The following is a 27,751-nucleotide window of genomic DNA, read 5'->3' as shown; positions in this document are numbered from 1 at the left end:
GCAGGTAGCCATATCCAGACTCTAATGGGATCACAAAGCCTACAGCATCGGAGCCGCGAGCAGCAGTATGAAGGAAACATGAACAAAGTCACCATTCAGCAGTTTCAGCCACCACTGCCTATTCAGATTCCCTCTTCGCAGAGCTCTCGAGCCCCTCAGACAGGGCGGTGTTTAATCCAAACCAAGGGTCAGAGAAGTACGGATGCCTATCAGGAGCAGGTGAGAAAGCATGTCTATAGAATAACACTGTGACAAACACGTTCTGGTTTTTTCTGCCCTGTATACAGCTGGAAAAGGGAGCCTAGGGCAATAACAGAGGGCAGCTGAGCCAGGCAGCACGGGGGAGGCATGGCTGAGCTGGAGGCGGGCGAGCAGGTCAGTCCTCTTCCCCAGCACCAGGGACTGACAGCGGTTTTTTCTTGGACTGACCAAGCAACACAATTTGGCACTGAAGTTCCTGAACAGAGCTGACATCACCGGGTCATACCGAATTAATTTGCAAATTCCCCAGTAACCTGGTTCAGTGCTAACAGTGCAGTGTTTTTGGCAAGACGCTGATCTTCTCAGGTTTTTATGGGCTGCTCCAGTTTAGCCCTACGAAAGGCCAGCTGTAGCTCCAGTGCCTCCAGTCTAATGAAATGGGTGCTGATGAGTTTCTTCATTAAGTGGTCCTATCCCCATTATATTTGGCCTTAATGACTGCAATAACTGTTTGAGGCACCTGACTTGCAGAATAAGGTTCAGAATCATTAGTAAACCTTTCTCTTGTGTAAAGTGTTGGTCAATCCACACAAGCAGCTGCCTGTATTAAGTCCCTGAGTATTGCATTGAGATTCAGAAGCAATTGCTTGTGTGGCTGGAGTACATGCTCTGACTGGCTACATGAGTAGTCATTAAGCTACACTGAGGTCATTTTTATTTTATATTCAATTACCCAATGCCATTTAGAGTCATCCTGACTAAAAGATAAGATTCAGCACTATTTCCTGGAGTGAGGCACTTGGAAAAGTCGTCGGTGCTTAGCGCAGGCTGATGCTGACAATGGTCTGAAGATCTCTGAGCTTCAGAGTACTTCTTCCTTGGGTTTGTCCCAAGCACAGCACCCGGGGATGCTGCATGTGTGACACATTCTGGCAAAATAAAAGCACACAAGATGAAGCTTCACTGACAGATTTATCCCAATGTTTAAGTGAAAAATTTGGCCAATGTGAACTGCTCTTTCACAAGTCTAAAGGTGGGTTTTTTTCTCCCTGAAAATAAAACTTTAAAATATATGCCAAAATACATACAGCACTGTGAATATTATGGTGTCATTGCAGCATGCTAAAATCATGAAAATACTTTCAGTTTATAACACTATTCTACTGACTTTTACTGTTGTGCAGTACAGCTTTTGAGAGGGTCAAGTCATCTCGTTAATGGTGAAATGGGATATATGCGAAGAAGATGCCATTGTTTAGATACACTTTAATGTTGGCATTAACTTATCTTGCCCTTTCTTTTTAACCTAGTTTTGTGTGAGGATAGAGAAGAATCCTGGCCTTGGTTTTAGTATCAGTGGTGGAATAAGTGGACAAGGAAATCCATTCAAACCTTCTGATAAGGTAAGTTACAAATTTCTCTCTAAATGGTCCTTATTTTAGAGTGCCATATAGTGGAGACATAGATAGCATCAGTGAAATTTTTAAGCACTTCTGTTGTGATAATTGAAAGAATTTTTCCCTTTGGCTTGTTTTTGTTAGGGGATTGTTGTTCGCTTTTTTTTTTTTCTGGTTAATGAAGACGAGAGAATCAAAACAGAAATCACACGGGTGTCTGCCTTGTATTCCACATATAAGATAATTTTTAAGATTGTTTTCTGGAGAACTGTCTCTCACTTTTTTCTTTTAAGAGTCAATATAGGCCCTGATTAAACTTTAACTAAAGTCATTAGAGGGAACACTAAACCAGTAACAGCATCACTAGGTAGCTGAAAAGCCAGGGTTTATAGCAGCTGTATCAAATAAAATCAGCCTGGCCTGCAAACTGGTCTGGAGAACATTGGTGCCTTACAAACACCATGGCAAGCAGTCTTCTGTTCCGTACTGCGAATTAAAAATGTCACCATTATGGTACATGATGGTCAGGGAGACTCAGTATTCATTCTGAGAATTACACGTTTAAGAGGTTGATAAATCTCTTTACAGTGAAAGGAAGCCTAGTCAAAATACAACAGCTGGCTATTATCAACAACGCAGGGCTTTAGGATTAGGAAATGGACTCTTAGACCTGTGAATTTTTCTGTTCTGTGCAGTAAAACTGACTGGAGTTTGTTGAAAAACAAGTACTATGGGTAACTCTCTGTTAAACATATTCTTATAGTTTACATTCTTTGATAATACTGGATTCAGTTTTCAGAGGCAGTCATAACTTCCATAAATATTGACAATGTTTGGCAAATGATGAAATTAAAACTGTCTTTTCATCTCTTCTCAAAAATTTGAGATCTGCATGCAAATTAAAAAAGTAATTTCCCCACCACTCTGAATTACAACAGAAAGCTAATTGGAAATGTAAAATATGCTTGGAAATACCAATCTAACAATCTTAATTCCTTTCAATCTTCTCATTGATAATTCCTGTTTTGAACTTCAAGAATAGGTCCATTTAATGTACATAACTATCGGGCATTTTAACGACGATCCCTTAAAACTTACTTATTTTTGGTGTCCTTTGAGATTGCACACTAGGATTGCAGTTTATAACATCATGGTCTTTTTTCCCACAGTTTCATGTGTGATGTTAGAATTAAACTATACTTCCACTGTTTTATCACTTGCGTGAAATTACTAAAGAAGAGTTGATACCCCACTATGAATGTGTCTGTACCAGTAATACATGCAGTGCAATAACAGCTGTAGATAGACTTAATTTCACCAATAACAGAAATGCAAAATTGTGTGCTAAGGGAGCAATAGGGTGGTTAAATTGAAGGAATTAATAGTTAAAAGTTTTTTTATGTGGTGTTACTCTGAAGCAATGCTTCCCGCACTGTTACATCAGATTTATCATGTTTTAAATATCATAGAAGCGATTACAAGGGTGATGCTGTCTCTCGTCATACATACCAGATGTTTGTGATGGTTTTAAGTGACGCATATGGTACTATTCCGTCTATAAGATGAAATTAGTGGGGATGGCAGTGAGCACTCTTCTGCATAGTGATATACCTCTGCCCTGACACGCTGCTGGTACTGTGATGAAAGGACAGGAAAAGCAGTAAAATGCACAGGAGCGATCAGTCATTTCGAATGGCAGACTTGTGTCACAAGTTAATGGCACATGGATGAAATACAAGCTGCCCATCGCTCTGCTCCCAAGGAGCTCAAGTTTTTATAAGGTTGACAGAAATACTGGACAGTACCTTGCTCCAGAAGGCTATAAAATCCCTCAAGGGCGCACATGATTTGCATGATGATACCAAGCAGGAAATTTCTCTGGTGTCTCTGGGAGTGATGTGCATGGCTAAAATTTACCTATGCTCAGTTCTAAAGTCTGCTTAAAGGTATTTACCCTTGTCAGCAGGGTAAGCACAGCAGAGAAAGTGAGACCGAGGGTACAGAAGTACAGGGCTGCATGAGCAGTATTGGAAATATTTCAAATGTGTTCATCATCTAGGAAGTCAGTCTTTGATTTGGGGTTTTATTAATATATTTTACTGAAATTCTGAATACAAATCTAAAAATATCCTTTATTACTTAATATTTTTTCCCCTTTCAAAGTCATTCACTCCACAGACACTGTATTAAGTGACAGTCCTACAGACCTTTGTACTGAATATCTCAAGGGCTGAATATCAAGGCTGCTTTTCAGAAATTTTTTTAAGCTGTTTTTCTTCCTAGAGGAAGTAAACAAAGATTACTGTATAGATTATGGTACGCATTATTCTAATAAATTAATGCTTGCTCCATTTTAATTATCCTCCTGATAACCCTGTTACTCTTGCCCTATTCATATTGGACATTATTTTGTGATGTGGAATCTTAGTTTCAAATGACCCACAATTATGTTTCTATCAGGCAGTAGCCAGCTGAAGGGCACAGGGAGCTGCTACAAACCCATACTAGTGTTTGATTACAAACAGATGAAAAAAAGACTTTAGTGTTTAGACTGTTGTCGGAGTATATAAAGCCCCCAGCCACCAGTTAGGGAGACACCTGTATTTTGGGAACTAGTTCTTGGTGATAGCATCCTAACCTCTGTTACTTCTGACTTATAGGGTATCTTTGTTACTAGGGTTCAGCCTGACGGACCAGCATCCAGCCTGCTCCAGCCTGGCGATAAGATCCTCCAGGTATGGATGGATTTAACTGCTTTGTAACTGAACTGAGTCTTTGCATCTTAGAAGTACAATGATACTGTGTTCAGGACAAGTTAACTGCTAGTTTTGTTGTTATGGTAGTTTAATATCGTTCTATAACAAAGTACTTTTGAAAGCTGGTCTCAGAAGGAAGGAATAAAAAGCCATTTGAAAACAAACTGAGGATGTGAAAAAGAGGCACTGGGGTGTGCTGTCCAACAGCCCCTCTGCCGCAAGCGGGGAGCTGAATTAAACCCAGGGGGCACACTGAGAGCAGAGGGACCATAGCACAGCAAGGAGCCGGGCTGTCTTTCGTTTGGCCTGGCAGTTTCTGCTCCCTCCCCAGGGATGCTGTTAAGGCACACGAATGCCAGCACCAGCCTTTTGGGAGGGAATGGCACTGCAGGAAAGGGTTAACGCGTACCACTTGTCACAGGAATGATCCGGGTGACACAATTCAAACTGAAAATAAAAATAATCCTTACATCATATCCAGCTTTTCCACACTAACAGCACAAGAAGGTGCAGGGAGAAAGGCGCTTTACAGGCAGTTTCACAAGCATAAGTATATGACAAAGCAAGACATGTTTATAACTGTTGCCTTTGCAGCTGATGTGACACTGGTGTAAGGAGCTATCTATCTAGTCACATTGTTTGACAGAATGGTAACTGGCAATATTTATCCCTCTCTTTTGCTGCCTCATCATTTTTGAATGCACTCGCATGAAAACCAGCCACTACTGGATCCGCTACTGGATCATGGAAGCATCTGCATAATTTACAGAGAAATCTCCGCTTTTTGTTTTCTTTTTTGTTAATGCAACAAATGTTTTCTGCATTCCAGTAAACTTTTTACATAGAAAGACAGGCTGTTCCTGAACATACCTTTCAAAAATTCCTCATTCACAGAAAACAATGGCTGTCCCTGTAGAGAAAGGTTTTCTACCATATCCTGCAAGGTTGTTTCTCTTTTTTTTGTTAAGCCTGGAAAACGTGTTACCACTGGCAGCAAATAGTATTACTTTTGAGAGAGTCATTCGCATCGTCTGAAAGGCTTATAAGAGTTTTTAAAACCATTCACACTGATCAAGGGTAAGAGGTTAACTGTGTTTTAATCGGTTATATGAAGGAAGTCAGCAAACCAAGGATGTTTCAGATGTCTTCGGTAGCCTCCCTCGCTCCTCCGTTCCCCCCTGCCCCTCCTACCTGGCACGGGCACTGCAGTAGTTACCAGCTCTGAAGTCCACGATAGGCAACTCCAGTTTAATTGCTAGTGTGTTCAGAAAACAGTGAAATAAAGAAAATAGCGAAGCTAAATGAAGTACAAAATTAGCTAGAGATCCTTAGAATAATCAAGGTGCTATATTGAAAGCTGAGCTTAGTAACAGAAACAAAAACAGTTAAGAATAAAATATTTTAAAAAGTAACAGCAAAATAAGGTGAGAAGGTTGCCTGCGGGGGCAAGCAGTGGGCATATGCTGTGGGAGTAGTGTTAATGGAGTCGTGCGAGGGCTGTATTGGTCTGGGCAGGGACAGGTCTGCTGCGTGTGTGTACCTAGCATGTCTTCATCAAAGACGTACACTTTTGACCTGCATTTATTTTATAGCTATTGTTATTTCAAATGATTTCTCCTGATGGGCACAGGCCGTCAGGAGCTGGGATTTCTCATGTATAGGAGCATTTATGTATATTTATATAATCACATTTAAGGTACTGCTGCATTTTTTTGGGGGGGTAGCAAATTTCACTCTCCTGATTTATTCATCACTTACATTGATGAAGTTTGTTTGACTTTGCACTCTCAGTCATTCTCGTAGGGTTGTGGATCAGTCTCTGCGGAGTTTCTCATTTGTCACTGTCAGTACATCATTTCAAATTCTCTGGCAAGAACATTTTCCTTTTATTTGCAATTACTTCTACCTGTGCATAATACCTATTACCAGGTGTTGATTTATATTGTGGCAAGTAAATGAGCGGTCATTAATCTCATGAAGGAATTAACAGAGAAAAAACATAACTGTGATGAAGTATATTTTACTTCTCAAATATAAGCAGTGCCTTTAGCTAAAAGTATCCAGCTCCCTAGGCAGTAAGAACTTGAAATTATTAATTCTCACTGGCATCACTTCACCTCCACCCCCATTTTCCACTGTTACCATCACCCGTTTGCATTTATGTTGTGAGACGATCCCCTGCCAGAGACAAGGGCTTTGTAATACCAGTTACTGTGTAGGAGGAGGTTCCTCTTCACCCGTCATCTCTCCTCTTTGGCATCTGTAGCTATCTGCGCCGCTTGGCGTCTTCCACACGTGCGCTGGTTGTGACACCAGCTTCTGCGGGGACTCCGAGGGAGGAAGCATCTTCCTGTGCCTCCTCAGTCTTAGCCCACTCTGTCCTCACGCTGTCTGCCCCGTGATCTGCTTTTAGTATCATCTAAATCTTCGTGCTGCAGACTCTCCGTCCTGTCACGTCTGTCTGACGCTTTTCCCCCCAGCGTTACTGGCTGTGTCACTGTGACTGGAGCACCTCCATGGCTGTGCACCTTTTGTGCTCCCATGCGGGGAATCCAGTTTACTCAAAATGGTGCACAGGAAGATGTTATCGGACCAAGGCTCCAAGGGGAAATTTTTTAAACATTTACATGGAAGAATTTGTGTAGCAGGATGTTTTCAGGAGAAGCAGTAATGTTTCTGTCGTGCATTTATGTATCTCCCCAAGCAGTTTTCGTAAAAGTAGGAGGGAAGATTTAAAAATTAAAAGGCTCAACATTCCCTGGGTGGACTTACCCAGCTCCCGGAGAAACTGTCATTCTTAAGCACGGTTTTGCCCGATGCCTGTTTTTGACAGAAAAGAGAGAGAGGAGAGAGAGAGAGTGTGTGTGTGTGTGTGTGTGTGCGTCTTCTGCAGTGAACAAATTCTGGTCCTTACAAGTCCAGAAGCCCACGGCCCCGCTGCGATCCTGCAGGGAGCAAAATTGTTGTATCTTTCCTTTCTGTGTCATAAGCTCTTCAGTTATTTATTTGATAAGAATGATTTTTCTGTTATAAAATTAGCAGCAGTTTTAGTAGATGACTTCTAAGGAGGAGCACGGTTGTACGGCGCTGCTAAGTCTGTCAGCAAGGAGAGAGCAGCTCTGTCAGCCATGTCGTACTATTTTGCCACTGTATGTTTAAGGCTGCCCTTCAGTTCTAAGAAACCTTGTTTTGGTGGCTCCACGATTCAGCTAAAACCCATTCTTTCTGTATAATAGAACTAAATAGTAACTCAATGTGTAAATATATAGGTGAATTTCATAGCATATTATGCGGGGAATGTGAGACCACAGCAGGAATGAAAGAAGTAGATTCTGATTATCATTTATTTATATGTTAAATAACAAATCCCTCTGGGTGTGGCCTGCTTAGGTATTTTTGGATGTGTATCTCCTACAGCCCTCTTCCACTGAGAAACTTTTCTTGTAGAAAAGAGGTTTCTCTGCTAGCTAGAGCTGAACTTGCACAACATTTTCCTGTACCCTTCACTGCGCAGCTTGAAAATGAGAAGGGGAGTGGGCAGAGCTGGCCTGCTGTCAGGTTTGTTTGCAGGTTCTTTTTTTTTTTTTTCCGAATGAGCAGTACAGATCCCAGTGAGCTGTGTGGTGAATAATCTGAAACTTCTTCAGTTTCCCTCTGAATTGCATCCGAGTTCAAGCTGACCTCAGACTGAATGCCAAATGGCTGCCTAATTTTGGCACATAAGTGAATGACTTTTTGAAACTTTTCCTGGCTGAAATTTGCATTCCTGTTTCTCAGTGCAAATGTATTTTACTGTATTAAGCTAAACAGTACTACATGAATACAAGTGAGCTACTTTTCACTATTGCTTGCATGCAGCTTTTTCTGCATGAGCCTGTTGGCATTCCTGTGCAGTTGTCAGCACTAAAGCTCGCAGCAGCTGATAGCTTTGAACAGAAGCCTTTAAGTCCCAAGAAAGCACCAGTGTGCTCATGGGCTCCCTGTTTCAGTAGAGAGGTGTGCGCAGCACTTCTCTGAGTTCTCATTCTGGGCTGGGCGTCCTTTAATACAGCGAGAGAGCACGGGGCATCCTTTCTGCAAGCCTCTGGTCCGGGGGGCGGATCTTCTGCGAGGACACGACCAGCAGCAGGCCCAGGGGTGAGCTGGGGCAACCCGAGCACCCTGGGGGGCTCCGGCAGCCCCTTTGGGCTGCTTGTCCAATACCTCGGCCATGCTGACTGCTGGTAAGGAGCAGCTCTTGAAGACTGTCTTCCATATTTAATGTGGCGTAGTATGGTTTTGTTGTGGCCGAGAAGATACCCGTGTATAACAGTCTAGATATGTGCAAGAGATGTCTGGTAGTTCTTCTCTGGGGCTGTGATTTCACAGCAGCGGTACTTCATTAACCAAAGCATGAAGGCTTCACTAACCTATTTTTAAATGTTAGTTAAAATATGTATATACACACACGTATATGTATTTTGTTAAAAAGTGCAGTGTGTTTATAGAATTGCTGTAAGCTAGAGAGACCGGATTTTGCCACGGACAGCCCTACAGCCGGTCCCTCGATTACCTTCCCAGCCCCGGCAGCCTCTGTGACAACTGCCTAGCACCGGTCCCAGCTGTACACCCGCGCCTTCCCAGACGTGGTCAGGAATGGGCTCCACGGGTAAAGGACAGTGGAGGTTTCTGCCTGTGGCTTTGGGGAGGGAAGGGGGAGCTTTGAACCAGCCGAGCGTCTACCTGGCTGTGTGCAAGCCCTGGAGCAGGACCGCGGGAGTCCGAGGACTGAGCTGGCACCTAGGGAGTAGTCCTGAGGGTTTCGTGGATGGCTAGAGGGCAGGGCTCTGAGCGAGCGTTACCTTTGTTCAGTCCCTGGGCACCCTCACGGGCTGGCTTCATTCTGTGGAATGGTGGATCTTCTGCTTTGGCTTATTGATCACACTCGGGAAACTCTTAGAAATTATGTTTAAAATGTGACCATTTTTAATAGCGTTGTAACAGACAAGTTATAGAAAGATTTAATTAGCATGAAAGCAGAACAGTGTATTCAGTAATTTTTTTCCCTCTTTGTATCTGCAGTATGTCTGCATCTGATCAGAGTCAGAGCCTCCTTTGTAGTCAGCCATGCATTCTGGCAGCATTAACTTCCTTTGAGCTTCACAGCAGGTGAAACTCTTACATCCCAGAGTTACTGTTTTGTCAGAAAATACGCAGAATATCATAGAGTCACAGAATAACTGAAGTTGGAAAGCAGACCTGGAGGTCATCTAGTCCAGCCCCTGCTTGAAGCGGGGGAGTGCAGTATCTGTCCAACGGAGGAAGAGAAATGTGTTCTCTCAGTGGTACAGTCAAATTCCTGTTTGCGGGAAATCATTATACGACTACTATTTACTTTAGCCTTGGTTTTAATTTTCATATATACCTTTGCTCCCCCAAAATGAAGACACTAAAGAGAATCTCATTTGGTTTCTCTTCTTCTTGTTTTTGTGTTACAGGCAAATGGACACAGTTTTGTACATATGGAACATGAGAAAGCTGTATTACTACTGAAGAGTTTCCAGAATACAGTAGACCTAGTTATTCAACGTGAGCTTACTGTCTAAATATTTTTTTATAAATAGTAAATACATCTAGCCAGATCTAATGTTCAAACAGATTTATACATAGGAAACAAATTTTTGCCAATTGCTGGACCAATGGCAAACAGTAGTGCCAAATGTATAATACTATATGTTAGTACCAATCATCTTGAAAAAAAATATATTAACTATATAAATATATTGTTCATGTGGCTATGTATTAGTTTTAATTGTCAGCCTCTGGCTGTGCATTGGTGCGTTTTTTTAATCAAGTTACTTCTTAAAGTCAATTTCATATGATTTCAAAACACAGAAGCACATACAAATTCTTTAGGAATTCTGCTGTCCATCAGAAACACTGCCTCAAAGTTGTATATGCCTTTATAAAGATAAAATATATTAACCTGTACTTCCCATGAAATATTTCTATCATGTCACATACAAAAATATAGAGAAAAAATATTTTCATAAACACCTCAAAGAAAGTATATATTAAATTAGATTTAATAATGTTCATTTATTTTCAATGCAAAGATATTATATGCCTTATGAAAATACCTGTACATATGCAGTGTGTATAGCTGGCTCCATATTAATTAGTAAAAATGTCACTATACAGGGTGAGATACTTAATAAATTATACTGTCAACTCTGGGACCTAGATATAAATAACCTACATGAAAATTGGTTAACTTCCTTTTGTTTGACATGTTTAGTTGATTCCATGTGAACACACCAAATGGATGAACAGTGAGTTTAGACAGGTATGGTCCGTAAATGGAAGAAGCTTGTGATGGGTGGCAGTAAAACTTTTTTTATTGCTGCTAATTATATTATTTAACTTTTTAATTTCAAATTATAGGCCCTTTACTACATTCCCCATTCCCCCAGTCTTACATTGTTCTGTCTTTTTACTCTGGTCCAGGCTGCGCTAGCCCCTGCTTGCTATATTCACTGTCACTGAGGCTTTAACCTTTATACAATCCTTTCTTTGAGTAACAGTCTCTTTAAAATGAATGGGCGCAGATTTCGTCTGAGATGCAGTGCATCACAGGGGGAGCAGCGAATAACACTGAGTGAGCCTGGGAAAAGCTTTCCCACTGAAGCGCGCAGTTTGAAAACCCGTCAGGTAAAAGTCCCAGGGCTGTTCCCAACAGAGAATACTGACAGCACAGAACTTTGCCAAACTGCTGTTGGTTCAGCAGTGCAGGTGTCCGTTGTGTTTATAACTGACAGCAAGATGGAAAAACATAAGAAAACCTCCCACCAGATGTTTTCAGGGCATCCAGTTTCCGTTGACCTGAATGACACCGATGGCAAAGGACCGCAGGGAGAGCCGGAACCTGCTGCGGGAGGGCCAGGCTCACTCCCAGCTTTTCCAGTGGGATTAGCAACACCCTGACAAACCCGAGTCAGACAGGAGTGTAGCTATAGCGCAAGGGCATGGCCGGGAACATTTTACTTTTCTGCTTCCAAGAGTCTCTAGAAAGTCTTAAACCTTTCTTCTCTTCCCATCACGTGCACACTGGCCAAGGTAATTATACTTCAAATTAAACTAAACTTCAAAGACAATACTGCCATTATGTATAATGCCATGTCTGCTATATGGACCTAGTATTCCTCCCACAGAGGTGTAAATACACTTTGTGGAGCTCTGCTGCAGTCCCGTGTACAGTAAGCGGAAGGCCTCAGCTACAACATGTGCTGTCAGCATTCCTGTTAGCCGATGTGTCCCCGACATCGCCGAAACACACCAGCATCGGGTGTTCCTGCCCAGGCGGTTTGGTGTGCGAGGGGCTTACGCCGGGCTCAAGGCGAACCGGACAAAGGTGCGGAAGAGAAATCTGCTGAGGGTATGAAATGCCTAGCAGTCGCTTTGGCTTCGGGCAGTGGGAGGGGGTGGTATTGTGAAGACCACCTGCGCACATAGGAAAGGAGAGATAAAGTACCCCACACATAAAAATTAAACTACAAATTAGTCAGTAAATAGGTACAGCAGGAACTATCCCCTAATGTTGTTATGAAGCATCAGCTTTTTAGCTGTTTGGACTTTTTTTTCCTTTTTTTTTTTTTTTTTTAACCATATGGCAGCTGTTGAGAAGTCAAGTCCGGCCGGGCTGTGGCACAGAAGCCAGCGTGCTGGGTCAGTGCAGAGCTGCAGCCCTGGGCTCGGCTCTGCTAAGGGGTTTCTTTAGCAGTCACTTGGAAAGTGACACTTCTACATTTGCCTGTAAGTTCCCTATGCTCTGGTTGTTTGCATCATCTCCCCTGTTCTCCTCCATGAACAGGAACTATTAAGCTTATTAGTATAAATAGTAATGAAGCTTAAATTCCAAGCTGACTGAGCAGGTTCCCACATCACATGAATTTTACCTTATCCAAGCAAGCGTTCCTACTGGGAGGGCTTCTGTACCACCGGAGTGGCAACACACCACCAGGTACCACAGTAAGCCATAGCTGATGGTAATCGTAAAATTTACAATTTGAATAAATGATTTGATGATATTCAGAACATAAATTTAAATAATTAAGACTTTTCAGTAAATTAAAATCCTCTTGATACCACAAGCTGAAAACGCTTGCTGAATGCATGAGATGTGGATTTGGATCGTTATTTGCTCAATTTTTTCAGCTTTCAGTTTTCTATCACATGGATGTAATTTCATCATGTGCCATCAAATCACACAGGTTCTGGCAGAGCCCATCTACAACTTGCCTCACATTCATGGCATTTCAGAGGCCAAAAGTTCCATTCTTAAGTCCTCACTGCCCTTTAAAAAAAGAAGTAAGGATTTATTCAACATCATGTTCAGAAAATCCTAGACACCTACGTAGCTTTTAGATAATTATGTTGAATGGGAATTAGGTCCCTTAATAGACATTTATGCACCTAAATTCCTCTGTGGAGCTGCCTTTGTCTTTTCACACGGAAAATCACTTTTCTGAATGTGACCACACACGCAGCCACATGGCAAAGCAGCGCACACCAGCACATCTGTTGTTACACACCCCGTAGGCGTTTTGGGACAGCACAGCTCCCCAGCTCAGAAATCCTTCCTGGGACTCCGCTTCCAGCAGGAAAATGCAGTAAATGACTACGGCAGCTTTGAATCATGCTGTAATGCAGTCTGATGTCATTATACAGGACATGATGCACCCATCTGCCAAGCAAAATGACAAGACAGACTCCTGAGACATGTGGCAGCATTAAATAATACTTACTACGTACGTAGCGCCGAGAATGTGGTAGGGAGTTGCAGAGATAGGCAAGATGACAAGGGCTCTGCCTTAGGACCAAGAGAAGAACTTAAAGGTAAAAATTGGTAAGCTAAAAAAAGCAAGTGAGCTTTAGTGCTTGTTAAGAGCGGATTTTGTGCTTGGTTGCTTTCCCGCGTGCTGAGTTTATTAGATCTAAAGCACAATGGCATCATCAGTCGAGGCTGTGTGCAGAACTATGTTTCAAACTTGCTGAGTGAGTGCCTTCATTAATGGATTATAATGAAAAGGCAAGGACAATAAAATCAAGTTAGTGCAGTAGAATGTCACATTTAAGTCCTTAACTTAGGCAAAACTCCCACTGACTCCAGGAAGGGGCTTGGGGGAGAGTTTGCACTCCCAACTGAAACAGACAGTAGTGAAGCTTTAACACTAACCCCCACTGCCCCCAAAATACCAAGTATTTTCTTTTTGGCATATTTTTATTCAAATTGGCTGAAATGATGTTTAGCTAGCACTACTGTTATGAGCGATTAAAATTACTTCAATGGGACTATTTAGGATTTTTACTTGAGTGAGTCCTTCAAAATAACTTGCACCTTTTGCCTTTCCTGGAAGGTCTCTTGTAACCTTACAGACCCAATCGCGTGCAACCCGGTTTGCAGGTCGGGTACCAGGTTATGTATGTGCTTTCCACATAATTATGATTTATTTCTTTTTACTACTAAATACGATTATATGGCAAGTGCTGGAGGCAGGTGACACTTCACCCTGAGGTGAATTCCACGTGTGGGTTCACTTTCATGTGTGTGAATGTATGTTGATCCAGGCAAGCGCAGTCTCAAAGCGCAGATGGTCTCCTTTCTTTAGGCCACTGAGTGCTCCCAGGTACGCCATCTGTTCTCCCACACTGACTAGACAAGCCCTCAAACTCAGTACCTTTCTAAAGCTACTAATGGAAATTTTCGTACTGACGCAGGCTGCGTTACAAACACCAAGGGGAAGGCAGTCCAGCGTGTGGCCAGCGGCTCTCCCCGCCATGTTGTTGCTGTAGTGCTGCAGTGCGCGTTCCCACGGCAATAGCTCCGTTAGCTGGGAACGCGCTGTTCGGCTTTTTTAGATTTTTCCATGCAATAAACACTTAACTAATGATCCTCAGGGAAGGGCTAGATTAAAAAGGAAGCCTGCGACATAATTCCCTTATCCTCATTTTGTAACAAGTTTCAAGGAGCTCAGTGGTCGGTGCCAGAGCTCCCATTCCTGCGCTACCCCTCATACCCCGTAACCCACTGCGGGGCCTCCTCCACCGAGCATGCAGTGTGCCAAAAACCCAGTGGCCAGGCTGGTCGGAACTCATTTGCTTTTCTGCAGTCTTCTTACAAGGCAGCTCTTAAGGGGAAAAAAGAGGGGGGAGGGTGGGGAGGAAAAAAAAAAAGAAAAAAGCTGCTTCCAAAACGCTTTTCTTATTTTGAGATTAAGACCAGACCCCAGGAAGCCTGCAGCACTCTCCAGTCTTAATTTACTCATTTTCCCATTCACAGCTTGCAGTTTGTATCTGGGTGTTGATGAACTACGGCATTTAGAAGCCAGTTGTTCATAATAGCGATCATTTAACATCTTCAAATCTGTTTTGATGTTGTTTTCCAAGATATTTTTTAACACATCCACGTCTGCATCTATGTTTCACGGCACTACGCTAGCTCCTGAGGTGGGGACAGCTGTGCCCGGCCAGTGTCTTGGCGCAGGTACCTGGGCAGGAGAAAGCCGAGTGTGTAAGTAAGTGACAGCTGAGAGCCAAGCCAAGGGGTAAGTGCCCAAGGCCGGTGCAGGGCATCCGCGGGACACCAAATGCCACAACTTCCAGGGGTTCACTGGGAACACTCAGCCTGAAAGGTTGCCGAGGCTTTTATAGGGTGGCCTGTTTCTGAACAGCAAGGAAAAGACCTTGGAAACATTGCTGTAATAGCTGTATTTTTAGCTCATATTGGAACACCTGAAAAGTGAAATCCCTAATGTTATAGTCCACCACTAATCTTCATGAGCCAAAAATCCAACTAAAAATTACAGTATGAAATGTTCAGGAGATTGGTTTGCTGTTGCTAGTAAACACTTGGAGTGTAAAGACATTCCTTGGTTAAACCTCTCTGGCTTGTAATATAGCATTTAATTACCTTATGCAATTGAAAACCTGCTTATTTATAGATATGTGTGTGTATATATGTATATATCTGATAGAGATATATGCAACAGTAAATGCAAAGACGCTAGTAAATGAAAACCCACACATTTCGATCTGCTCACGTGCAGGATCTGGTCTCAAGAGAAGACCCAGGGGTCCACAGCGGGATGACCGGGTGCCAGGGGTGTTTATTGCCGGGGAACTAACCGCTAACAGGAGGAGGGTTAGAGCCTGGGGTCTGTGCTGCCCAGCCTCTTCCGTGGAAGCGAAGCTCACATGCACCTGGGGTTCTGGGTTCCAGCATAGTGCCGCCCCTCTCCCACCCAGCCAGGCGAGCCCTGTAAAAGAGAGACAGGATTTGACACAAGTACCCGTTTCCCAAAATTCATAAACAGGCACAGGAGGTGATAAGCCTCAGGCATGGGTGGTGGAGTCACCACCTACCTTAGCAGTATTTTTAACTGGTGGGATTTTACATTTAGACTTTCCAAGAGAGAATAAAATTTTATGTGAAGTTTGAGCTCCCTACGCACGGGCTAGTGTGTACCAACTCCCCATCCTGCCTCAGCGCTTTTCCCCCACTCTTCTGCCTCCAAAAATTTAATTTTAAGCACACGCACAAAGATGTACCATTTCATTTTCAGGCAAGCCAATGTAAGGATTTATTTCGCTTGTCAGTCTTGCCAGTGCGAGTGGAATACAATGTTAACGATACAACTTTCAGGCCAGTAGTTTGGATAGGATATGAATTAATTGGTGGTTTGGTTTTGTTTTGAATGCCTTCGGTTTGGGTATGCGTGCTGGCGGGCATCAAGCCACGTGTGCGGCACAGCAGTGGCACCCCGAGGCCAGGCATGGACGCCCGCGCTCTGCCCCGCAGAGGGCGCGTGCGTCAGCCAACGTCCACTTTCACGGAAAAGCAAATTTCAAAAGACAGCATTTGCGAATTGTATGAGTTTAAATCATTTCTGTCTCCAAAAAAAAAAAAAAAAAAAAGCTTTTTGCCAATCCTCCTCCTGGACAATTCCAGCAAATATTCTGGAAGTGAATGACGTCATTGCATTGCATAAGAATTCCCACAGCCCTTGTGAGGCGTTTTCTGCAGCACCACCAACCCAGCCACAGCCCTGCAGCACAAGAGGCTTCATCTCTGTCAGTCGGGGCCTTCTCTGTCTCTTTGCTGGCACGTGTGGCTTTGCCCCGAACCCCCCCAGGCAGAACCAACACTCTCATCGGTTCAGTTTTCTACTTGTGAGTACTGTATCCAGTTCAGAACCAACAGCTTACTTTATTAAAAATTTTACCATTTTATAAAAGACATGTTTAATTATGATGGAGATGGCTGTATTGTAATTAATATTTTGAGATAATTGTGATTTTGAGCTTAAATTATATACAGAAAATGGTCATTTTTGTATGTGTTAAAAGATTGCTATATTACAAATGACTAACTGTACTTTTCAGTTTAATTACAGTATTAATGTAAATAAAGCTGAATGAAGAAATATTTACTACTTTACTAACATAGATTGTGAATGTACTTAATGTTTTTTGCAGTATAAAGACTTACTGAACTTGAAAGCTGCTTCATTTTACGTGCAAAAAGGTACTTCAAAATTATATTTTAAATCTATTGATTCAGTGCAATCAATTCTATTGTTAGTTAATTTGCACATGCAGGTTGTATCCTTCCAGTTTTATTTCATGTATGACACTTATCCGTAAGGTGCATATTGTGTTTAGAATGCATTTTGCAGATGCTTCTGTACATAAAACAAATACAGGGACTAAAACAATGCTGTGCAGTGTATAGCAGAGCCATTTTTCGGCTTTGGTGTACCCAACTTTTTCAGTATTTAAAAAAGTGTTTTGAATAACATTAAAAAGTCTCTTTATTGTATAAATAATAAAAATGTCACCTTATTGTAATTCACTTTTGTCATCTTTTACTATTGGAAAGGATCTGAGGTTTCCAAAAACGCTGTTCTGGAAGTTACAGGAAGTGATTGTTCCTAACCCCTCCCTTGGGAACTGGTTCAGGTACCCAGTAATGACACCTTTCTCACCAGTCATTTAAGTTACAGCTTCAGAAGTGTTTGCTGCATCTACCAGCAAACCAAGTGGTGTTTGCAGGAAAGACTCACTGTAATTACCTGAATACGTCAGAGAGAGACTTGAAAATTGAGCACCTCCCCTTGGTCAGCCGTAGCTACTGGTGAGGCATCAAATATGGAAATGGAGCAACTGCGAGCTTGCGAAGAAAAGCTTTGGCGTTTGCTGCTTTTTGGGTACAAATGCCGTATGAAAGATGGGAAAACAAAAGAGAGGGTCGGGGGGTGCAAGCAGCAGCAGTTCCATTGTCCAAGTAACTGCAGAACAGCTCTTGAGTTGTTTGACCTCAAACAAGCCCTCGTTCTTTCTGCACAAAGACACTATCACGAATTTTTAAGAGGAAACGCCCAACCCCTTCCCTCTCCTCCGCTGCCCCCCAGCCCCTCTCTTTCTAGAGCCAGTTAATACCAGGCCTTGGGTGTCTGGTGTCTCCAGCAGTGCTGGCCAGTTCTGGTCCTTCGCTAATGGGGGGGTCACAGTCCGGTGCAGCCATGTGTGAGGTGCCTGAGCCATCCCTGCTCTTGCTGAAAGGTGCTCGCTAAATCTGAAGGCCCTGAGGAGGAGTTAAGTGTATTTTTTGTTAATTCTAGACACGTTCAAAACCTGGGACATTTAATGTTGAACTGTATCAAATTTTGCTGTGTTACAGAAAGGACAGGTGGAGAAAGGAAAATGCTTTCATTACACGTATTTTTCCCGTATAAACACGTACCATAGGGAGGCTATCCCTGCCCAATGTCAGCCCAGCAGCTTTCATACAGGAAGCTGAATGGAAGACCGAGGCACGTTTCTGTTCCTAAAGCTTAGCAAGGATGTCTTTTACCTGAAAAGCTTTTTCTTTACTGCAAAGAAGTCGGCAGTTTGCCATTGGAAGCAGTAGTCATACATAGGGAGAGCATTAAATTTTGTTTGCTGGCAACAGAGGACAGGGCAGTACTGGGAAGAAAGAGACAGCACTGCTCATGTGCCAGAAGCAACGCACCTACCTCGGTCCCGCATTGCGCCTGGCCACAGGTTCCGCCCTGCTCAGGGCACTGCTGCAGACGCTGTGGGCCCTGCACCTACCTGACCCACAGCACCTAGGCAGTACATACAGCGACGCAGCTGCTGCGCCTTGGTTGGCAGCACTCACCAAGAAAAGCAGCACGCAACACCCTGCCAGCAGGAATCCATCCCGTGTCTGCTTCTGCTCTCTTTTCCAAGTTGCAGGCCTGGAGCAGTCTAACAGAGCAGCAGCGGGTCCGCAGTCACAGGGTGCACAGCATCACGCAGGCCCTCCTTCTCCACTATCAACATCCACGGTGCATTACTAGTATTAACAAAGGTATCACTTTCAGGACATGGAAGTGTGTTTAAATAAAAAATGAGAAGTATCTAAATGTTACTGGCTAGAAAACTTAACTGTAGCCTATGCTTAAAAAACCCCAAACCATACATCCAACAGGGAGCATTTATTGTTTCAGTGCAGCTACCACCATCAACCACATGTTGCTTACTTTTACGCGAAATGCGCACACAGCCTGCCGTACATCGCGTGCTGAACCCTTATCGCCACCACGCAGTTTAAGGGTTCAAGCATTTTACCACATACAAACCGGCAGCCGGTTTTTTGAGGCAGCAGTGAAGAGAGACTAAATACCTTATAGGAGATTGTAAAACAGGCATACAAAAATCAAGGTGTTTACTTCTGCCTTTTGCTCAAATACTTTAATGTTGACAATTCTTTTAAAAATTAGCTTAACTGTAGAAAAACCCTTGTCACTATTACTGAAGGCAGCTTTCAGTGGCAACCTCTATTACAAAAAGTGTAAACATATATTGTGGTATTTTAAAATGCACTCTTGAAACATGCAGCCTCGAGGGGAAATACTTCATAGGCAAGTTCTTCCTTAGCATGCAAACTCTAAACAGCATCATAAATGCTTTGTGGCACAGGACAGGTTAACAAAGAGTTGACGAAGAAGGAGTAAGGTAGTACAACCCTACGGCATTTGGTCGGATAGGATAATACTTTGATTCCCAACTCCGCCAAGGACACAGACTGTTGTATCAAGTAGGAATTCGGCTTCTCAGATACTCCAGCACTGCGGCTGTTCCTTTGGCCAAAATGGCAGCTCGGGGAGTGCGGAATGGATTTCCTTCTAACAGCAGTGTCCTAGAAAACCAGAGAGATTTTGAGTTACTTGTAGAAAGACTTTTCCTTGTACCAATACATTCATACACTGCCTATAGATTTTTGAATCTTTTGAAATTCATAAGTAAATCCTCTTCTGTTCTACTAAAAGAATTTTAATTTCTGCTTCCCTAGTTCACACTAACTTATCTTCTTTAGAGACATCTGAATTTTAATTTATGCTAATAAATCAGTGGTGGTATATTACTGTAGACACACAATACACACACACCCTACTTCTTCAGCAAGCCTCTGCCAGAAGAAAGAGTGAGAAAAAGAACTTCTGAAATGCAGAAATGGTACAGTAAAAGGGGAAAACTGTGTTAAATAGTAACCCTCCACTTTCTAGCTTAGCTGCTAGCCCGCTGTTCTTTGGTAGGCACACATCTCTGTGAAGGTTTTTGCTTGTGGGGGTGGTGTTTTGTTTTGTGTTTTTGAAGTCCCTCCAGCAAGTGTCCTTAAAGGGGAAAACACAGGGACCCATGACTACTTGTCTTGGACAAGACAGACCACTTACGCATAACTGTCTTCCTTGAGGCACATGAAGTAAGGGTGTTCGCAGTCATGTCTCTTTACACATTGTTTAGAGAACGTTACCCTGTCTCTTTTACAGCAACCTGAGTTCCACACACAGGTAAGGAGCTAAACGTATTAACTGGCAGGCAGTGCGGTGGCTCACCTACCTGGCTAACTGGGCTTGTCTATGGGTGCACCAGCAGCGTGTCTGTACCTACAGACAAGGTGACTGACTTGGGCTCTAACATTAGATTTACACAAAGCAACACACCCTTTCCCTTTTTTTAAAAAAATCATGAAACAACTCCCCCAATTCGCTGCAATATTGAAAAAACATGGAAGAAACCGCATTGGCTTACAAATGGTAAGGGAGACCCTTTTTGTGCATTGAGACCTACAAAGAAATATACTGCCCATTAGTACTTTTTCCTCTGACAAAACATGCCCTGAAGAGATCAGTCAGAACACATTTTATAAAACAGGTTGTCACTTCAAACACATACCTCAGAGTTTCACAGTTTCCAAGTTCTGGTGGCACCTGGAGGAGGTCGTTGTTCTGGAGGTCCAGTGTTCCAAGCTTGTCCATCTTCTTTAGCTGCATAGGGTCTATGGACCCAACCTGATTGTTACTGAGCAGGATAGTCTCCAGTGCCAGGATGCGATAAAGGACGCTGGGAAATGCTTTAAATCTTCAAGAAAAAGGAGGCAAACCAGTAACAGTCAGAAGCAGGGCATTCAAAAATTAGCAGCCTTTAAAATCAGACAGCATTTTAGCTGTATTTATTTAAGGTAAGCATTTAAACATGCTGCTCTGAAAGGAGAAAGTATCCATTATTTTGCCTTGCACACAGTGAAAAAAAAAGGTCAACAGAACATGCACAGCGACAGCTCAGCACCTCTAACAGTACCTCAGGCCAACTACGCTCATTTGACAAGACCAGCATGTCTCACAGAACGTGACTCACCAGTGTAAAGAAGGGAGAACAACAGCCAGTTGTTCTCCTGTGTACTTAAGAAACTCCCCGCCGAGCAGAGGAAGGGTGCTTCCAGCCCAACCTCATTCCTGCAGCGAGCAACAGCAGCAGTAGCAGACGCTCTTCAGGGACACAGCTCGGCTGCTTCCTGCCGACCATTCCCCTCGTATTTTTTCATCCCTCGGAACTGCTGTGTTATGGATGCTGGAGGGTAGTCCTGTTTGTTGGTATCTACCCATTTTTGGATATATTGTTCACAAGATTGTTTTGTCCCTTTTTTAACCAGTTGCTACGGTCTCTCTCCAAAACTTTTGTGGCAGAAAGTTCCAAAAATACACTACCCGTTGTGTAAGGAAGTACATTCACTTCATCGGTTTTAACCTCACAGCTAGTTCATCAAGTGCCTCCTCATTCTTACATCACAGGAAAATCACACTGAATTTGGCCCCATTCTTTTTTTTGTTGTATTAAAAAAAAAGAAGTCTAAATAGTTGCTTACCTATTAAAAGAAAGATTTATTATTTGCAGTCTTGTCAGTGCCTCCATTTCCTCAGGTAATGATGTCAAAACATTATTTCTGTGTATCAAATGAAGACAAACAATAATCACTAACTTTACAAAGTTTTTAGTTAAGAATCCACAGAGACAGAATATGCATATTTATCCGTGCCAACATGCTGTCTTAAACCAATTAACTGCTTCATAAACGGGTCAAGACCATGCTCAAGTACAGATGTCTGCTAATGCACACCAGGTTTGCATTCTCATTTCTGCCAGCAGGAGATTTAAAGTCTGTCCTCTAAAGATTCCCAAGTATTTCAAAGCATCTAACAACTCCACAAACCTGCCTGGCAATTCAGCTCCTTGGGTTTTGGAGGAAAGCTTATGAAACTGCCCCAATCTTGGTGCCAAAGTGAATCGGTAGGCTAACTCTAAACCTCTTCAGAATTCATTTAGCCTGCCATCCAAGTGCTGTAACAAACTCCTTTAAGACTACCATTACCCTAGCGTTTCCCACAAAAGGAAGCCATTCAGCTTTTTAAATACAAGGAAGACAGGTGTTTGTAAGGACAAACAAGGTATGTCCTGAGTGTGACACAGAGCCATTACAAGACGATAAAGACCACTCACTAGAAGATGCCCGGACTTAGACCTCAATTCTTAATCACCACGATATGCAAACCTCATTGCCTCATCAATCTCCTGTTATCATCCATTTCTGCAGTCGTCAGCCTAACTCCTCCATCAGCAGCACGTATGTCACTGCATCACCGACTGGCTGAGGTTGGCAGGGACCTCTGGAGCTCACCTGGCCCAGCCCCCTGGAGCAGGGGGCCCAGGACCATGTCCGGATGGGTTCCGAGTTATCTCCAAGGATGGAGACTCCACCACCTCCCTGGTGGTACTCGGTCACCCTCACAGTGAGAACGTCTCCTGATGTCCAGAGGGACCCTCCTGCGTGTCAGTGTGTGCCTGTGGCCTCTGGTCCTGGCACTGGGCACCACTGGAAAAGCCTGGCTCTGTCCTCTCGGCACCCTCCCCACAGGTGTTTATCCACATGGATGAGATCCCCCTGAGCCTGCTCTGCTCCGGGCTGAGCAGTCCCAGCTCTCCCAGCCTCTCCTTGTGGGAGAGATGCTCCCATCCCTTCAGCATCTTGGTGGCCCCTCGCTGGACTCTCTCCAGGCACAGGCAGGTTCCTTTAAATCAAGCCAAAGTAAAAGCCTGGCTCTGCAACTGTGCTTTGCTACTTTTGATTTTGTGAAACACCAAAGATAACAAATGCCAGTAAGCTAATCCTGATGTCTAAACAAATGCAATGAGCATTTTTCAGGAGTTAGAGAAAGTAAAATGACAGTAAGTAACTACTGCAAATAAAATACCTACAGACAGCTTCAGTTTCAGGCAGCACAAGATTCGTACCTTCACTGTACTACTCCCCAGCTATCCTCCAGGACTTTTTGGTCTGGGCTTCTTCTCTGGGGTGGTGGTGGGGTGTTTTTAAAAAGCAACTTAACATCCTTAAGAACCTTTTCATAACTGAGGCAAGACCTTTCATCACAGCAAGTCTCACTTGTTGTTTGCATTTTTCCTTAACCAATGCCTAAATCTAGGCCACTTGCTATTTCGGATCTGCTGGTCATTCAGCTGTCACGGAGGCATTTTGGGAAATGAAAAATTATTTCAGTACTGCTATTGCACTGTAACAGATGGCTGGTTTAAAAAGGCATGAAAATAAGTTAGCGAGAAAGGAAGTCCAACACACGTCACAAACCTGATATCCAAATGTGTCAATTTATGGAGCATGCAAAGCTCCAAGGAAATAGATGAGATTTTATTGAAGCCAAGGTTGACATCACAAACCAAGTCTTTCAGCTCCACAATCCTGAAACCCAATATGAATATACTTTTATTATGTAAGCTCATGTTTGCATTCTGTTTTCTAAGTTATTAAAAAAACTTGCTTTATTCTACAAATGAGGGACATGCTATGTTTCTTGACATTTCAAAAGCCATTTTGTGGAGCAAAGATAATGGAACCCTCACCTGTGAAAGCTGACTGTCTTGGAGTCTTACACTTGATGTAAAGACAAAGCTCAGAATCACTTATCTGAAGTTATGAGGAGAGTAAATTTTCTCTCGGTGATTAGGACAGTAAATTTTACTAGAAAAGCCTATGCACTTAAATGCGATTAAGAGGTATTTCAGAAATCATAGCACAGATGACCATCACTGCCATGTCCTGCCCTGTAAATGTTTTAACAAAAAGGCTCTACCCACCCTCTTTAGCAGTCAAAAAAACAGAAAGAGATTGTTATTTTTATTTCCATCTTTCGTTTCTGTTCCACTGTTCTGCTATTACAAATTGGAGGAAACACAGCATTTGCTGCTTCTTGTAGAAGGGAAATATTTTACACCAAAGCATCTTAATATAATAAACAGCTCAAAAAGTTAGCTATTGAATCCCTAGAACAGAATCTCTGTTTTAGCCCTAAAAACAAAAGGTAATTAAATGAGAAAATACTCATCTCTCCTACCTGGATTGCCACTGAATTCTCTGGCACCTAGCACCTGCCGCCTACACCTATCCCCAGTGAATGCAACAGCCTCTAATACAGTGCAAAAGCATGGGAGGCACAAGCATTATCACACTAAACTGATTTTCTAGAAATTGTACTGAAAATAGGGTTTTTTCTTATGAGAAAGAGATCGCACCTCTTCAAGTTCTACGTGCTAAAGGTTAAATGTTCAGCACACTTGGGTCCAAGAATGGAAATAAGTTAGCCCCACAAATGTGGTGGTATCCTTAAAAATCAGCTTTCATGATTTTCTTGGGCTATCAGAGATGCAGTAACCTTCCTCCCTAAACAAAAAGACTTTTTATCCCCATTAGTGTCAAGAGAAAGCTTTCCCTTGACTGTGGATGATGTAACAAGTACAGTAATATCAAATGATATGTGATGGGACACAAAACCTATCAAGAAAAGAGGCATAGAAAATGTTCAGGCTTCCTTTAAAAAAAACACAGTTATGCTACCTGAAGAAACTGAATTGAAATGGAACCTCAGCTATAGTACAAAGTTATCACCCAATAAAGTGGTGAATCCACAGAAATTATCTTCCTTTGGGAAAAAGGCCGCTTTGTAGAGAAAACAATCCTACACTGTAGTTAAGTACAGCACTTCATTATTATGAGAAGCCATCAGTCTCCCCTCATTCATTTCAACAATGCTTAGCAAAGCAAAATGAAAAAACAATGTGTAATGAAAGCACCATTGAGTATAGCCAAGCTTCTTTTTACTGCCATCTCCATGTTCATCAATGGACCCACTGCATTCTACTCATACTAGAAACGCAAGTTTCAGCATCTCAGTTATGCTTTCATTTGTGTGTCTGTGTACAAACACATAGATAGCATTGATTAGGAAAAACACAAGATACTAAGAAACAAAAGTAGAAAAGCAAGTTACAAATAGAGAATGACCTTTACAAAAGTACCTTGGAGGAATTTCATTCAGCTGATTTTTGCTGAAGTTGACAGTGGTGACAGGATTGCTTCTGACTGCATTGAACATTTCATCAGGAATCACAGCTGCCTGTTTCTCACTAAACAATGAAAAGCACTTAGCTGAGTAACATGAACAAGTTAATCATTTCCTATTTATTAACAAGAGATTTTCATCTTCGTTTAGAAAAAGATGAGTAGTAGAATAGATATATAAGTATCGACAATTTAAAGTCCTTGAAGGACTGTTAATCGGAAAGCTACCAATCACTGCACCATGTTACATGGCATCTGGGCGATAATATCATTTGACACTGACACCCCGATCTGTTATTGTGCTTAAGAAAAATCGCTAAGAGCTGAGTTGTGTCTCTACCCCAACAAAGTGTGAATGCTGCATATAGAGCCAGAAAGTGTAGCAAGATTGGCATTAAACGGATTTCCCCCTCTCAGCTCAGGAAACATCCCCAGCACAGTGATGTGTAACTCAGGTAACTCCCCAGTTTGGAGCTCCTGAGCATTTGTAGTGACCAAAGCCATCCCAGCCCTTTCACCACAGTGAGGTCCTCTCCACATTCCAACTCTCAGCAGGACTATGCATTTCACCCAGCAGCTCTCCACAAATAGGGTTTTCTTCCCCTTTCCCAACCTAACAAGTTACATTGTTGGTTGCATTTCAGAAATCACTGAAGAGATATTCACCTACCACAAGATGTTTTGAGGCTTAATGAAAATTGTTAAAGAAGTTTAAAAGGTACTAAAAGCAGCTGAAAGTGTTAAGTGTTTCAGTGAGCCAAAAGGATTGTTACTGCAGAATATTTGATAATACAAAGAAATAATTAATCCACCCTGCAATTCAAATCTGCCTATTCCTGAGCACACAAATTGAAGTGAAAAACACACAAATGCAGCAGGATTTGCAGACAGTTTGGTATGTATCATGAAGGAAAAAAAAGGCAAAAAATATGAAAGCGTTCTTACAATTTTAGAAACAGGCAGTATTTCAAAACACATACCTATATTCCAACAATTTTAGTGAAGTTATGGCATGCATGTTAATCCTTGACTCACTTGGAAGAGTCATGGCTGTCACAGGAGGCTCTTCATTTGGTCTGGTTACGTCATCTAGAGATAACAAACGTATAGTCACACAAACTACAGGCTGCAGTCAGATGTGGTGTTCTGAATGGCCTTGATGGAGAGGTTTAGTGTCCCTAGTCAGCAGCCATCACCCTTTTTAATTATTCCTGTATTCTGGCTCAATTGCATATAATCAGACTCAGATTATTTCCAGAATTTTCTAGTAAATTTTTTCTGTAATCGGGTTTCCATGTTGTGTTTTTTTTAGGCTGGGTGGAGAGAAGAGAAGTTGACTTGGATTTTGAAAAAAATAGGTCAGGAAGCAATAAGAGGTATTACACTAGCAGCAGCTAGCTGTTATGTTAGGCAGTAGCCTCCAAGGGGTAGGGAGCTAGAAACAATGATAAACGGGGAATCCGGGCTAGAAGTGATGATCCAGATCACCTATATCCACAACAGCAAATATGACCACAATTTTAGTTAAAACATTAATATTTATAAACCTTCATCATAACCTCCTATGTAGAGTTCCATTTAATTACTATCTACAATCCACATGAAAAAGCTATTGGCTTTGCAAGGCTACTTTGAACATTTACGAAATGCAGATTAAAAGCATCATTCTGCACATCTGAGGTGTGGCACCACACCCTAGGTATTCACATATGCCTAAGTAGGGTAAAGCTTAGCTACAGGTCCAAACATATGATAAACTCAACTTCCACTAAAAGAAATTGAACAAAACTCTATGGAAATTCAACAGCAGCCATGAATGAAAGACTACTAACAATTGTGCCTAACCACAACTAGTTATCATTTCATTCAGAAAGGTCAAAAGGGTCAAAAACAAGCTAAAAATAAAAAAAAAAAAAAAAGACAACTTTTTCCAGTTTAAACCTCTACAGAAATAGGACTACTACTGGGTTAGCTCCAACCTGGATGCCATTAGCAGGTAGAGTAAAATCATAAGCACTGCTGTACATGCAAGACATTAGCTGATTATCCACAATTATATTATCTATTATAGTTTACCAGATAAGTTTCTGAGTATGCACTCTAGCATCCAATTATCAAGTTAATAATATGTCAGATTTGCATGGAACCTGACATTCTGAAGCAATTGTATAGGCTGCAGTAACCTAATTAATACTGCCATCCTCTGGCAAACCGAGAGAAAACCTAGTTAACAAAAAGGAAAATTCACACATACCATTGTCAATAAAAGTTGCTTGCATGTATTATCAAGACCCCTTCTAATTTAAGAGGTTAAGCATTTTTTGCTATTTAAGTGCAGCATAATAATTTCCATATTATATTTAACATGGCCAGTGAACTTGTTCATTTTGACTACTTCATATTTGAAAACTTAAGAAAGATTTCTAAAGATAGTAAACTGAAGTCCTGTCTGGAGAGGGTTTCACCTTCTCAGCATGCAAGTTACTTAAAAGACTCTGACAGCCTGTCTCCTATATAATAAAAAAATACACTGTCATCTCAATTATTTTGTTTAGAAAACACAGAGGTGGAAAAAAAAAAAACCACAAAACAACCCCCCCCCCCCCCCCCCCCCCCCACCCACC

At 42.2% G+C, this 27,751-nt stretch overlaps 2 protein-coding genes across 3 annotated transcripts in view; one reads left to right on the top strand and one right to left on the bottom strand.

The window, feature by feature from the left end:
- The window catches only part of LRRC7 (leucine rich repeat containing 7), a 102,093-nt gene extending 91,965 nt beyond the window's left edge, over nucleotides 1-10,128 (top strand). For both annotated transcript variants that reach the window (XM_010561505.1, XM_010561504.1), the window contains 4 exons: nucleotides 1-219; nucleotides 1,512-1,604; nucleotides 4,259-4,333; nucleotides 9,832-10,128. In XM_010561505.1, coding sequence (XP_010559807.1) covers nucleotides 1-219; nucleotides 1,512-1,604; nucleotides 4,259-4,333; nucleotides 9,832-9,939 — 495 coding nt within the window. In that variant the 3' untranslated portion in view covers nucleotides 9,940-10,128. The remainder of the gene's footprint in view (nucleotides 220-1,511; nucleotides 1,605-4,258; nucleotides 4,334-9,831) is intronic.
- An 8,688-nt stretch (nucleotides 10,129-18,816) lies between these two features.
- The window catches only part of LRRC40 (leucine rich repeat containing 40), an 18,699-nt gene continuing 9,764 nt past the window's right edge, over nucleotides 18,817-27,751 (bottom strand). Inside the window, exons 11-16 of the mRNA XM_010561536.1 lie at nucleotides 26,108-26,216; nucleotides 25,085-25,192; nucleotides 23,361-23,471; nucleotides 21,585-21,662; nucleotides 20,615-20,800; nucleotides 18,817-19,577 (exon numbers count right to left, since the gene is read on the bottom strand). Of these exons, the coding sequence (XP_010559838.1) occupies nucleotides 19,472-19,577; nucleotides 20,615-20,800; nucleotides 21,585-21,662; nucleotides 23,361-23,471; nucleotides 25,085-25,192; nucleotides 26,108-26,216 (698 nt within the window). The 3' untranslated portion in view covers nucleotides 18,817-19,471. The remainder of the gene's footprint in view (nucleotides 19,578-20,614; nucleotides 20,801-21,584; nucleotides 21,663-23,360; nucleotides 23,472-25,084; nucleotides 25,193-26,107; nucleotides 26,217-27,751) is intronic.

Source organism: Haliaeetus leucocephalus, unplaced genomic scaffold (assembly GCF_000737465.1).
Source record: "Haliaeetus leucocephalus isolate CR32 unplaced genomic scaffold, Haliaeetus_leucocephalus-4.0 Scaffold147, whole genome shotgun sequence".
NCBI lineage: Eukaryota > Metazoa > Chordata > Aves > Accipitriformes > Accipitridae > Haliaeetus > Haliaeetus leucocephalus.
This window is presented reverse-complemented; position numbering and strand designations above follow the sequence as displayed.